Source organism: Zootoca vivipara, chromosome 13, assembly GCF_965207765.1.
Source record: "Zootoca vivipara chromosome 13, rZooViv2.hap1.1, whole genome shotgun sequence".
NCBI classification, from domain to species: Eukaryota; Metazoa; Chordata; class Lepidosauria; order Squamata; family Lacertidae; genus Zootoca; species Zootoca vivipara.
The window spans coordinates 29,380,204-29,395,025 of NC_142596.1; the positions used below are offsets into that span (position 1 = coordinate 29,380,204).

The following is a 14,822-nucleotide window of genomic DNA, read 5'->3' on the forward strand; positions in this document are numbered from 1 at the left end:
TGTAATGTTTTGGGTACTGGCCACCTGCACCCTGGCCATCTCCTTGCTGTGGAGCCCGTCCCATGGAAGGCTTTGAGCTGGGGCAAGGGGAACTGACAGGCTGCTGTGCTGTAAGCCAATGCCTTTCTTCAATAAAAGCATTAGAACTGGCCATTCTGGTGTCTTTTGGATCCTTCCTCGGAACTCCCGCGTCTCACAAACTCCCACAAGCTTTCCTCCAGCTCTGCGACTGTGGTTTGGGTTTACAACGCAGGTGCTCTGCCAATGGCCCTTCCCCAAGCTGGGCAAGCTCTCAGCTTGCACTTCTTCCCTCTTCAACAATGATCTATCAAAGAGCGTTATCGGGAAAATCTCTAAAACCATGTCAGGGAAGAGCTTTGGAGATTCTGCAGCGTTCTATAGTGTGACAAGTGTCACTCTTACCCAGGGGCTGGTGGGAAAGGAAAGCATGTTTGGGGACGGAGCAAGAGCCCCTCTTTACCACCACCCCCTTGAGTGCAGGAGCCAAACAGCAATCCTGTAACAAAGGTGCAAGATTGCTCTTGTCATTTTTATTTTGGATAGCGGAGTCTGCGGCTCACAGCTGCAAGAGGAGGAGTTTTATCAGCACGTGCACTGAAGCTTATCTTCCCAAGAAACATTCAGAGGGTCTCTAAGTGCTGGATGCGCAGAATGGCTGTCAAAGGTAGCTGCCAGCCTGGAAGTCTGTGTTTTTCTTTAAGCAGCTAGTGGTAGGGGGTGGTTATTAAGCCTTGGACATTTTTGAAAGCTGCTTCAAGCGCCTTCTCCACAAGCCACAAGTCTGCAACTGCAGAGAACTTCTTTTCCACATGATTCACGTCCCAGAAGACAGCTTCAAAGACATTTGTCTCCTCTAACCCGACCTGACAGCGGCAGTCTCACGGAGAATGACATTCGGAAATCAAAATGATTGAATAGCTCATGTGCCCCCGCGCTGTTCCCAGGAGCCCTTGCGTCTGTGTGTGTGTGTGTGTGTGTGTGTGTGTGATACTACATCATAATCATAGATTCACAGAACTGTAGAGTTGGAAGGGACCCCAAGGGTCATCTAGCTCAGTTGCCTGCATTGTAGGAATCAACCCCCTTAAGACAGATTGGAAAGCCCCTACATAGCAGCACCATCCATGGATCAAATCTGAACATGGGGAATTAACTGTCGAGAGGCATTCATGGTGGCTCTTTAGGTTTGCTTACCGCCTTGGAGGTCCACCAAACAGCTGACCTGAAAGAGGTTTACCTAGCAGCAAAATGGGCAAGTGTTTCTGTGGACAAGCATTTGTAGGCCGGGCTTGGGGAGTGGGAAATGAAATGCAGAATGGTTATTTACTGGCCATAATAAATTACCATCCTACAAGATTCTTTAGGCCAATCCCCTCCAACCTATTGTCCATATTGCTTTTTTTAGTAGGACAGCATCTACACTTTGGAACTCCTTGCCTATTGACACCAGGCAAGCACTTTCACTGTGCTCTTTCTGGTGCCTGCTACAAACATTCTTGTTTAGACAAGCCTACCCAGATGTTTCTAAAGTTGATGTGAGTTTTAATCTCTTCTCAGTCTATTGTTATTTTGACTTCCTGCAAGTTTTACATCATTGTTAATTCTTTTTATTGCTTTGTCTTTTTTTGTAAGCCATCTTGAGGTTTTTCTACATTCTAGTGGTGTATAAAATTTAAGAATCGGCCAGCCGGGCTCCTTGCTGCATGGGCAGGCAGGGAGGCAGGCAGGCAGTGCAGTGCAGTCTTGTGAACCCTCCACACCTCGCCCCCCCTCTCACCCAGTGTGCTGGCAAAGGATGTAGCACCACTGGATGGACCAATGGTCTGATTCAGTATAAGGCAGCTTCCTATGGTCCTATACTCCAAAAACGGAGCCCTCCTCAGTCATGTCTTGAAACTGGCTTTTGCATCTAAAACAGAAGAGGAAAAAGGCAAGCCTAGGCCAGGGAGCAGAGTGGCAGGAAGCTCTACCTGCTTCTGTAAGCCTCACACGCCTGCCAGCTCAGCCTGCTCCTGGACGTGCAGCTAAACCTTTGAAAATACACTTGTCACTGCCTATTAGCTTCAGAAGCACCTGGTGCAGCAGAGACATCAGGCAGGGCGCCTGACAACACTGGCGGTAAAGGATGAGGGCTGTGTCTCTCCTCCTCCCTGTTTCAGAATGAGGAATGTACGAGGAAAGGCTTTCTGCACTTGCAACACAGCCTTCACCAACCTGGTGCCGCCCAGATGTTCTGGGAACTACAGCTCCCAGGTGTTTTGGATTACTACAATGCTGTCATCCTGGCAGGGGCTGATCGGAGTTGTCGTTCAAGACATCTCAACAGCACGAGGCTGGGGGAGGCTGGCATGATGGTTATGTATTCCAAGAAGATCCACCATCAGTGGTTCTCAAAGTGGGAAGTAGGATTACTTAGGGGGCAGCTAAGAGGCAAGGGGGTGGCCGGGGAGCTGTAACTGACTATCAGACTTTGAAAAGTTGGCATCACCGGATCAAGTACGCCAGTCTTGTTGAATTAGTTAAACTAAATGGTTTTAGCAGTATTTTGAATAAGTGTACAATTAATTGTCACTTTTGAATTTTATTGGGTTATTATCTTCTTTAGTGGGTCATGCAAACCACTATTCTTAATAATAATGAAATTTTATTTATACCCCGCCCTTCCTGGTTTAAAAACCGGGCTCAGGGCACCTAACAGTTTAAAAACAGCATAAAATACAACATAAATGCAGCATCAATGTCAAAAAAATTCAAAAATTCAGAGTCATTTTGAGGGGGGGACCCAGTTCAGTAAACATCAAGTGATCGCCAGGGCTAACTGGCCAAGTTGGTCCTGCTAGGGCCAGCAAGGAGACCAGGCAAGAGTTTAAATGTGGGGTCCCAGAAGGGTTTCTTCATAGAAAAGGGAAAAGGGAATGGAGGATCAGGCTAATTCAAATTGAAGGCCAGGTGGAGTAGCTGTCTTACAGGCCCTGCAGAAGGAGATCAAGTCCTGCAGGGCCCTAGTCTCGTGGGACAGAGCATTCCACCAGGTCGGAGCCATCACTGAAAAAGCCCTGGCCCTGGTGGAGGATAATCTGGCTTCTTTAGGACCCGGGACCCTTAAGCTATTATTATTCATGGACCTTAAGGTCCTCTGCGGGACACACCAGGAGAGGCAGTCTCGTTAAGTACGAGGATCCTAGGCCACATAGGGCTCTAAAGGTCAAAACCAGCACCTTAAACCTGACCCGATACTCCACTGGGAGCCAGTGCAGCTGGTAGAGCACTGGGTGAATATGCTCCCATGGCAAGGACCCCGTGAGGAGCCTCGCTGCAGCATTCTGCACCCGCTGGAGTTTCTGGGACAGTTTCAAGAGCAGCCCTGGGTGAAGAATAATGTTGGGGATGAGTTTATGGAACCAGGGTGGCCCCCTGAAAGAGTTTGGGAACTACTGTGATACCCCACATCTCTCTCCCCCCACCCGCAGCACCTGGTATTCAGAGATGGAGTGAAGCAATTAGCTACCAGAGCTTCAGCTATTGATCCTTAATAAAACTCCTGGAAACTGCTGAGATTTCTAGGACCATCTGAGATGCAGAATGTGAGGGCTGCAAGCTCACAATGACGGCTGCAGCTCCAGCGCCATTGCCTGAAATGACCTTGATGGGGTGCTGTGTTGCATATTTCAAAGAACCATACCCCTGGGGTGTGAGCGAGCATGTCTCTGCTTTCCCACAGAATGTAATTCAGCTTTTGCCCCTTGTACGGATGAGATGTGACTACTGACCCTCGTTCCTTACAGCGTTATGCAGCTCCATCCAGAAATAAACACTTTCACTCGCCAGCTGCACCCCACACAAGCTGCAAGCTCTTAATTGTATTGATTGATCCAGCAAGCAGCAAGCCTGTCCTAGACTGGTTGGTTGGGAGGAATCAGCTGCGGAACCCCCGAGGGAAGAAGGCTTAGAGCCTGGGGAGCAGTGGTGGGACAACTATGAGTAGTCAGAGGGAGAAGAGAGGGCAGACTGGGAGGAGGCAGTGTCGGAAGCTGAAGAGGTAACAGTAGTGAGAGGGGAGAGTCTGTGGCAGAGGGCAGTCCAGACTCAGAGGCAGAAGCTGAAGCAGGAGGGGAGGAAGACCAAGAGGCAAAGATGGGCCATGCATCGTGAAGAGGGACGCATGCCAGTGTGGTGTAGTGGTTAAGAGTGGTGGACTTGTAATCTGTTGAACTGGGTTCGCATCCCCGCTCCTCCGCATGCAGCTGATGGTATGACCTTGGGCTAGTCACACTTCTCTGAAGTCTCTCAGCCTCACTCACCTCACAGAGTGTTTGTTGTGGGGGAGGAAGGGAAAGGAGAATGTTAGCCACTTTGAGACTTCTTAGGGTAGTGATAAAGCGGGATATCAAATCCAAACTCTTCTACTCCTCCTGCTGCGACAAGCTCCCCTTCCCGCTTGTCTCCCAAAAGCAGAAGAGGCATGGCATTTGGTGATTATAACAAGCTTAATCCCATGGGATTCAATAGGTTTACTCTGAGTATGATTTCAAAGGAATTTTGGCCAAGCTGTAGCTGTCCTTAGTTGATGGATTTCCCTCCCAGATTTCATTATTTTAGCACTGTTGCCTCCGTGATTGATGCTTTCTTGTCGGAATTTGGTTTCTTTAGTCATGTTATATTGGATTTCTTTTGAATGCATTGCATTTCATTTTATCACGGGAGCCACTTTGGAATCGTTTCATAAAGGAAAGAGGGATCTAGGCCACTTCATATAAATCAATAAGTCTGCATATCGCTGCCTTTGGGGAGATAATTTACAAATTAATAAAAAGCCATCACTCAGTACTATCAGGTCAGAACTATTGGGCTTTTTCTTTCTTTCTGGTGGCTTTGTAATTAGAAGTGTGCCTTTGACATTCAGCCCCCACTAATAAGAGTTTGCCCTTGCCCATTAAAATTGGCCCCTTCTGATTAAACAACTATCACATGAGTTGATTAATCTGCCCATTAAACTGATTACAGCTTGCAGCCCCACTAATTATATAGCTGAGCAATTAAAAAAAAAACCCTTGCAAAGACAGAAGCAAACCTAGGGATATCTCCAACTGAGCTCTACTCAGAGTAAACCCACTGAAATTAATGACAGGTAGGTAGCTGTGTTGGTCTACCATAGTTGAAACAAAATAAAAAAAATCCTTCCAGTAGCACCTTAGAGACCAACTAAGTTTGTCATTGGTATGAGCTTTCATATGCATGCACACTTCTTCACACTGGAAGGAATTTTTTTATTTTGTTTTGAAATTAATGAGAGGGCTTCAGAAACGTCTGCCTTCAAGATCCACCTCTAACCTTCAGGTGTTTGACCATCATTTTTTGTGGAAATGGGGGGAGGGCTTTTGCTGTTTGCAACTTTAGATGAGGTCAAAGATACCTCTTGGGATGCAACTACATGAGGCTCCCTACAAGAGGATTCCCCAACCTCCTGATGCTTTGGACTACAACTCCCATCAGCCCCTGCCAGCACAGCTAGAAGGGACCTGTAGTCCAAAGCTCTTAGATGGGTCTCCATGCCTTCTGTCTTATGTGTTGGGTGGGTGGGTGGAGATTATAGTGTAAAAGTGTAAAAAAAATCAGGAGGGCACCAGGTTGGCTGGCACCTAGAGGTTTTTGTTGATTAAGAGGCATTTAAATCAAGGAATGGTGCCAAAAATTAGCATCCCTGGGTTGAGTCACTTTCCCCCATAACACCTAGGGTTACTCACCTTGCACCCTAACATGACCAAATCCTCCCCTTCCTCACCAGCTGCTGCCAAGGATGTAGCAGAGAAGGGAAGGGCACAAAGAAATGGAGAATGGTATATCAGAGCACATGATCAGTGGCCCAAAGTGTTATGGGCAGGAGTCAACACAGGGGAGGCCCCGTTGGCTGGGGGCTGCCTCTGGCTGCTGCCTGGTTGGCGTTCAGTATGGTAGGGTCTTCTCAGTGGTGCTTCCCATTTGCAGGCCATCCTCTCTGAGAAGGCTCGTCTGTCTCCTTCACTACTGGCTTTGAGGAATAGTGGGAAAGCATTCCTGCTTCCATGGGCACGGCACCCGCGAAATTAAATAAAAAGAACTGAGGGGATGTGATTGCTTTTAATTTTCCCTACAGATGCTCTAAACATTTTGAGATGGTTTTAAATTGTTATAAAATATGTTTTATTTTGTTTCTGTTGTACTGTACCCTGTACACCTTTAGGGAGGAAGGCGGGGGGGGGGAATAGAAATTTAATAAATCAATAAATCAATAAAAACACAGGCCTGCCATTTTCAGTTGGAGCAATTTAACACCCCACCCTTTGAAACCCTACACCCTACATCCAAAAAGGCCATCGCTCTGTAATGAAGACTGCAATCCTATGTTTACTTACTGGGGAGTAAGCCCCACTGAACTCAATGGCGCTTACTTCTGCGTAGACACCTCTAGGATTGCACTATATACTTTGCAGTTATTTGTAAGAAAGTCACTGCATCCCCCTTGCCTGACCTTCGCCTTCAGATCACACAGGCTCTCCAAGCCCTGGCTTCTATGTAAGGTAAAGAAGTAATTTGATTTTTTTTTAATAAAAAAAAACCCAACCACCACCACCAGCCCATAATTATCTCAAGGAGAGCTGGCGTCAGGTTCGCTCCAAGCCACTTGGTATGCAGGGATGGCCGTGAAAGATCAGCCATGCACGACCCTGTCAGAACAGCCACTTCTACACAAACACAACCAATCTGTCAGATTATTGGGGAGAGGAGGGGTTGGGGCGCTTCAAGGAACAGCGCTGGCTGCTCTCGGGTGCAGCACAAGGAACCAGGCACTCAAAGCAAAAAGACTGCAGGAGCGAGAGATGCAGGGAGTGCTCAACTTGGGAACAAGAGGCGGAAAAGTCAGAAAGAGGAAAGGAAGAGTCCAGCAGCAACCAAACCAGCTCATGAAAAAAGAGAGAAACATAGGAAGTTGCCCTATACCGAGTCGCTGATCCAGCCAGCTCAATACTGTCCACACTGACTGGTAGCAGATCCCCAGAGGACCTTCCCAGCCCTAACTGGAAATATCAGGGTTTTGAACCTGGGACCTCCTGCATATAATGCAGATGTCCTCCACCTCCGAGACACGGCTTTTCTATGTATAGTAGGAATGCAGGAAGCTGTCTCATACGGAGTCAGGCCATTGGTACACCTAGCTTAGTGACTGGCAGTGATTTTCCGTTGAGATTCTCTTACAGCCCTACCTGGAGAATGAACTTGCGACCTTCTGAATGCACAGCAGGTGCTTTCACTGAGCTACGGCTAGATGACTAGAAGTTGACAAACCTGCTGGATCAGGCCAATGGCCCATCTAGTCTAGCATCTTTTTCTTGCCACAGCCAGGCAGATGCCCGCAGGAAATCCACAAGCAGGATTTAAGCACATGAGCAACGTTCGCCCCTGCTGTGGTTTTCAGCAACTGACGTACGGAAGCATTCTTGCCTCTGGCCATGGAGGCAGAGCATAGCCACCCTGGCTAGTAGCCACCAACAGCTTTTCTGTCCACGAGTTTGTCTAGTCTTCATTTAAAGCCATCTAGGTTGGTGGCCATCACTGCCTCATGTGGCAGCGAGTTCCGTAGTTCAACTAAGCGCTGCATTAAGAATTACTTCTTTTTATGTGTCCTGAATCTCCCAACATTCAGCTTGAGTAAGTTCTAGGATCAGGAGAGAGGGAGAAAAACTTCTTTCTATCCACTACCTCCAAACCATACATGATTCTACAAAATTTCCATCAAGTCTCCTCTTACTTCCCTTCTCTCTAAACTAAAAAGTCCCATAAACTGCAATCTTTCTTCCTCAGGGAGAGGCTCCATCCTCTTCATCATTTCAACTGCCCCTTTCTGAACCTTTCCCAACTCTTCAGTACCCCTTTTTGGGCAAGGCAACCAGTATTGTACACTAGGATTCCAAGTGTGGTTGTACAAACTTGGGGAGCACACTCCCATTCCTTTTAGGAGTTTGCAGAACGTGCCATTATCCGGGGATCAGGCGCAAAAATGCTGGCCGAACACCAGGTCCTCTTTGGGATAAGAATTCTCCCTGGCTTTTGGTGCCTGCTCATAAACTATTCAGGCTGCTGCCTGCCTGCTTTTTACCTGCTGAGTGAATTACCACGTCATGAATGATTCAGGCGTACAGTACAGTTGCTGAGCTAGAGGTTCCGAGGGAGCAAAAGGGACCTTTTCTCAGCCCCTTCTCCAAGAGAAAGAGAGAGGCATGGGGGGGGGGACGATGACACGGGACTCCAATTCAGGTACTGGTGGAAGAGATTGGACCCAGGATAGGAGACCCAGACAGACAAGCCAGTGAGAAAAGCCAATGGTGATTTGAACATTCAGAAGTCTAACAGTCTCAGTTGGGTGCAATGCAAAACTCTTAAGAAAAGGAAGGACTTTTTGTCCCTGTCCCTTCTCCCCATCCCCCCCCCCCCCCGGTGAGCAGAGCATGGATTAAGGTTCCCATGTAGCCTGAGTTAAGGAAACCCCACTTCTGGTACCGAGGCTGCTCCTGCCTCTCTGCAAGCTTGTGATTTAAGAATGGCATTTTGGCCAGACAGAAACCAGCAGAGTGTTTTCCATAGACTGGCTAAAGGTTATGTTGTCTATGCCTCCCATGGGCGACTTTCAGGAGACCTTGGCATCGCCACGTGGCCTTCTCGAGCCGAACGCACTTAGAGCTAATGTAAGAAAGTGATCGCAGGCACATCCTTCTCAGAGAACACGCACGTATCAGGCAAGCTTTTCGGAGTGGGTACAGTGACATCCCATGCCTTGCCTTGGAAAAGAGAGCCTGGAACTCTGCTCCCCGCATCATAGCCGTTTTGTGGAGTTACAGAGAACTATAAATCAACCCAGGCCTAGTTCTTGCAAACAGCAGCGGTTGAGTCCACCAACCTGCATCTCAGCTGCAGGTGGGAAGTGAATGAATCAAAGCTCGTAGGATGCTGCCAGTATCTCTGACTGAATGCCCCCCCCCCAAAGATTCCTTCATTAGGATGCCAGGGACCCAATATGTACTGGGGATTATTTTATTTTATTTGTATGGAGGACATAGGAGCCAACTCCTAGGCGCCAAGGTCCCTTCAGCCCCCCCAATAAGATATTTGAGGCCCCCCCAGTTGATGTGCATGGCCATTCAAATGGTGTGCATGTGCCGTCTCTTGTGATTGATTACATGGGGCAGGGCTTACTTGCCCCCTCCAATATTTTATTCAAGTTTGCACCCCTGATGGAGGATATTCCCATTATGTGAGCCCCCATCCCGCAGTCTGTGACCCTACAGGATGACCACCTCACAGCCTGCATGTGTGAATCAGTCAACAGAAAGCAGCCCTTAATTCAGGACACCGACATAGGTAAAGGTAAATGGACCCCTGACCATTAGGTCCAGTCGCGGACGACTCTGGGGTTGCGGCACTCATCTTGCTTTACTGCCCGGGGAGTTGGCGTACAGCTTCCGGGTCATGTGGCCAGCATGACTAAGCCGCTTCTGGTGAACCAGAGCAGCACATGGAAATGCCGTTTACCTTCCCGCCGGAGCGGTACCTATTTATCTACTTGCACTTTGATGTGCTTTCGAACTGCTGGCTTGGCAGGAGCAGGGACCCAGCAACGGGAGCTCACCCCGTCACAGGGATTCGAACCACCAACCTTCTGATCAGCAAGCCCTAGGCTCAGCGGTTTAACCCACAGCGCCTCCCGCGTCCCTACTGACATAGTCACGGCTATAAGAAAGGGGACATGTTATTGTCCGGCTCAAGGAGGGGCTGTGATAACTGTGGCCACATCCACACCCAGCATTCCAAGCACCCTGATGCCCCTTTAATAGCCATGTCTTCCGCTAAATAATCCCGAGAACTCTAGTTTGTTAAAGGGTGCAGGGAGTTGTTAGGAAAATCCTTTGCAGAGGTGCAATTCCCAGCGCCCTTGACAAACTGCAGTTCCCAGGTGTCTTTGGGGGAAGTGTCGAAAGTGGCACAAGAGTGCTTGGAATGTACGCTGCAGATGCGAAGCGAGTGTCTCTGCTGGAAGAAGAGAAATGTGGTAGTGAGACGGGAGGGGAGGAACTTACAGATTTGGGCTTGAAAGGAGGCTGGATCTCTTTCCGTTCAAGTTTGTCCCAATCGATGTAGCGGAAAAAGGCGTGCTCCCTGATATCACGCTCTCCTTCAGGGCCGCACCCCAAACGCTTTGCTGGATGCTTGGTCATGAGCTTGGAGAGACAAAGACAGAGGGGGGAAAACACATTTATTTGTTAAATAGCGAACCATTTGAGTTAGGTGGGCGACATTCATTCTGCTTCACCTGACACTGCGATGTCTTAACTGGATATATACGTAGAACAGTCAGGAATGCCTGCAAAGCTGCAAATAATAATAATAATAATAATAATAATAATAATAATAATAATAATAATAATAATAATAATATATGGGCAGCTTCCAACAGAAGTATTAAAATACAGTAATTTATTAAACATTAAAAGCTTCCCTAAACAGGGCTGCCTTCAGATGTCCTCTAAAAGTCTGGTAGTTGTTTTTCTCTTTGACATCTGGTGGGAGGGTGTTCCACAGGGTGGGTGCCATGACCGAGAAGGCCCTCTGCCTGGTTCCCTGTTGCTTTGCTTCTCGTAGTGAGGGAACCGCCAGAAGGCCCTCGGCACTGGACCTCAGTGTCCGGGCAGAACGATGGAGGTGGAGACGCTCCTTCAGGTATACTGGACTGAGGCTGTTTAGGCCGTTTAGGCTTTAAAGGTCAGCACCAACACTTTGAATTGTGCTCCGAAACGTACTGGGAGCCAATGTAGGTCTTTCAGAACCGGTGTTATGTGGTCTCGGCAGCTGCTCCCAGTCACCAGTCTAGCTGCCGCATTCTGGATTAATTGTAGTTTCCGGGTCACCTTCAAAGGTAGCCCCACATTGCAGAAGTCCAAGCGAGAGATAACTAGAGCATGCACCACTCTGGCGAGACAGTCCGCGGGCAGGTAGGGCCTCAGCCTGTGTACCAGATGGAGCTGATAAACAGCTGCCCTGGATACAGAATTAACCTGCGCCTCCATGGACAGCTGTGAGTCCAAAATGACTCCCAGGCTGCACACCTGGTCCTTCAGGGGCATAGTTACCCCATTCAGGACCACAGAGTCCTCCACACCTGCCTGCCTCCTGTCCCCCACAAACAGTACTTCTGTCTTGTCAAGTTTCAACCTCAATCTGTTAGCCGCCATCCAACCTCCAACCGCCTCTAGACACTCACACAGGACCTTCACCACCTTCACTGGTTCTGATTTGAAAGAGAGGTAGAGCTGGGTATCATTCGCATACTGATGTATACAAATGCTGGGATATGGAAAATTCTGGGGAGATATAGCAATGGCAATGGAAGTAACAACTGGCTATGCTCTGCCCACAGAGTCTCTAGTTTTCCTATTTGGCTATGTTAAAGAAACTGAATTAATAGAGGACAGGGAATTAATGCAACATCTCTTAGCTGCTGCCAGAATGATTATTTGTTTGAAATGGGAAAAAATGAAAACATAATCAATGGGAGAATGGATAACAACAATTTGGGACATAGTATGCATGGTTAAGTGAGAAACAGAGAGGGAAGACAACAATAGAATGTTTTTATCAAGAAATGGAGTAGTTTTACAGTGTTCTGGAGTAATGTAAACCCATTTGTGTTACTTGGAACCTTGTAATATTAATTTATTATGTTCAATTTTAGTATGGAAATTTGTTCCTCTATGTTGAGTGCTAGTTATCTTTTCCTACTCTTCTTTTTTGGGGTATCTGCTATTATACATTGTTTTGTGTTTGCGCGCATATATATATATATATATATATATATATATATATATATATTAAACAAAACAACAACAACCCCATTCTGGTTCACGAATGCTTTTAGAGAAGGCACAAGTGATAAAAATGGATGCAAATGACTCCCATTCTACAGCTGAAAGTGGATCAGAGGTTGGGCAAGATGTGGACTGCTTTTACCCGGCACCATGAAGAGGTAAGAAAGGCAGCTTTGTACTTTGAGGGCAATCTCTGCAAACCTGACGCTGTAAAAGCAATTAAGTGCAAAGACGGCCACCCGGTTTAGCACGGAGCCATCTCCATTCAGAATCTCTTTTTCATTAACACCAAGAACAGGGAGGGAATTGGCAGCGTCCGGCTCCGAAGGCTTCAGTTAATGAAACGGCACGTTCCGCGAAAAAGGGACGAGGCATGAATTATTGCTCTTTATCGCTGGGATGTGCCTTCCAAGCAGCCAGGCAACATCTCTTCCTGCCCCCTCGCCCCCAACTCTCCAGCAAGCGGGGCAGGAAAAATAAAAAGTGAACCCAGAGACTCGGAAGAAACATTAATATCCTGGTGATGGTGGTACACGGCTCCGGCCCCAAGATAAGAGACAGATAGCAAGGGATGCAAAAGGCTAGATAAACCAAGGGGATATGAAAGAGAGAGCTGGTTTAAAGGCTGGGTGGGTAAAGCAAGCCTCTTTGTGGGTCCAGTGACACTTACATGAACTTAAGTGGAGTGAAGTGGCTAAAATGACAGAGACACAAGCTAGGAGGTCGCCAGTGCAAATCTCACCTCTGCCAAAAGTGCCATCAGTAATACATACCCCTTGACAAGTAACATTGGGAATTTTCTACGGCAAGAGACTACAGCTGCCTCCCTTGTGCTCCCAATCTGCTGCCCTCCAGATGTTTTGAACTACAACTCCCATCAGCCTCAGCCAACACAGCTGTGCTCCCATCAGTTTCAAAATTGCTGGCGGGGCCTGGTGGGAGTTGTAGTTGAAAACCCTGACACTAGAACAGGTGGACATCCAATGAAGCTGAATGCTGGAAGATTCAGGGCCGAGAAACAGGGGGCAGTGGCAGGCATTAACTTGGATTGCTTTTAAAGAGGATTGGACAAATTTATGGACGATTAGGCTGTCAATGGATTCTAGCTACGATGGCTATGCTCTGCCTCTATCATCGGAGGCAGCAATGCTTCTGAATACCAGTTGCTGGAAACCATAGCAGGGAGGGGGAAGTGCTCCTCTGTTTGGGTCCTGCTTGTGGTCTTCTAATTGGGGCATTTGGTTGGTCACTGTGAGAACAGGATGTTAGACTAGATGGGCCACTGGCCTGATCTAGCAGTCTCTTCTCATATTCCTATGCTCTTAACACCTAGAAGGCTGAACTGCAATCTACATTTCAACAAGGGGAGATGATGCATTGAAGCAGCTGATTACCAGCACTCAATTGCTCAGGACTATTTTATGCTGTGTTGCGCTAGGGACAGAAATTATATTTTCCAGGCTAATTCTAGCTGCCTTACCATTACTATTGTATATATCAGGCATCCCCCAAACTTCGGCCCTCCAGATGTTTTGGACTACAATTCCCATCATCCCTGACCACTGGTCCTGTTAGTTAGGGATCATGGGAGTTGTAGGCCAAAACATCTGGAGGGCCGCAGTTTGGGGATGCCTGGTATATATACTATAGTATGTTTGCGAGGACAGCACAGCACCATTTTATATGCACTGGGGTCTTGAGTTTGTGCTGCTTCGTAGAATAAAATATCCTCATTGTGTATAGATTTGTAGCACTGGCCCACCTAACTCAGTATTGTCAGCACTGGCTGGCAGCAGCTCTCCAGGGTTTCAGGCAGGGGGCATGCCAGGGATTGAAACAGGGAACTTCCATGTGCAAAACTGTTGCTGTGGCCCGTTCTTCAGCTGAAGATGAGGGCTGAGGGCATGAACCGGCAGCCTCATGCCAAACATGGAGACCTGAGGAGTGGCCTTCTGCATGTGTTTGGGCTTCAGATCCCAGGGCAGCAAGAGGGAATAGGCAGAACCATGGAGGATGATGCATTTGGAGCCCATGTCTTGCAATGCATAGAACAAACACTGCATTTTGAAGATTCTGGATGTCAGTCCCCTCTTGGTTGAGGAGGAGGTCCTAGAATGTCTCTAGGCTGTTCCGCTTTGTCCCCTACAGCTAACACATTTCTTCACAGTGCTTTAATTCAGACTCTAGCTCAGAGGCATCATTTGCCCTCTGCAAGATGGAACCCGTCAATGCTTCTGCACCACTTTGCACAGCGTCAGAAAACTAGCCCTGCTTCACCTGACAGTTGGAGCTGCAAGTCTCCAGTGCATCCCTGACTGAGTGGTGCTTGACACGGAATTCAGCATCCTTAGAGTCTTTTGTTAGAGCTCTTATGGCTCGGGGGGGGGGGGGAAGCTTGCAAATATGTGGGCAGAGAGAGAGAGCGGTCAGTGTGTATGTATTCCATTATTTTATTTAAAAGCAATGATTTATAGGCTGCAAAGGCTCCCATAAGACATTCCTCATTCTCAACCATAGCTCAGGGATGTTATGTGAGGGACTCTTCATGCAGTGCACAGTTAACCTGCGGAACTCTCTCCCACAGGAGGCAGTGAAAGGCACCAACTTGGAGGGCTTTAAAAGAATCACAGAATCACAGAATCATAGAGTTGGAAGAGACCACAAGGGCCATCCAGTCCAACCCCCTGCCAAGCAGGAAACACCATCAAAGCATTCTTGACTTATGCCTGTCAAGCCTCTGCTTAAAGACCTCCAAAGAAGGAGACTCCACCAAACTCCTTGGCAGCAAATTCCACTGCCGAACAGCTCTTACTGTCAGGAAGTTCTTCCTAATGTTTAGGTGGAATCTTCTTTCTTGAAGTTTGAATCCATTGCTCCGTGTCCGCTTCTCTGGAGCAGCAGAAAACA

At 47.7% G+C, this 14,822-nt stretch overlaps 1 protein-coding gene across 2 annotated transcripts in view; it reads right to left on the reverse strand.

The window, feature by feature from the left end:
* PRKCB (protein kinase C beta) overlaps positions 1-14,822 on the reverse strand; it is a 195,706-nt gene that overhangs the window by 14,281 nt on the left and 166,603 nt on the right. For both annotated transcript variants that reach the window (XM_035130770.3, XM_035130769.3), the window contains exon 16: positions 10,131-10,271. In XM_035130770.3, the coding sequence (XP_034986661.1) occupies positions 10,131-10,271 (141 nt within the window). The remainder of the gene's footprint in view (positions 1-10,130; positions 10,272-14,822) is intronic.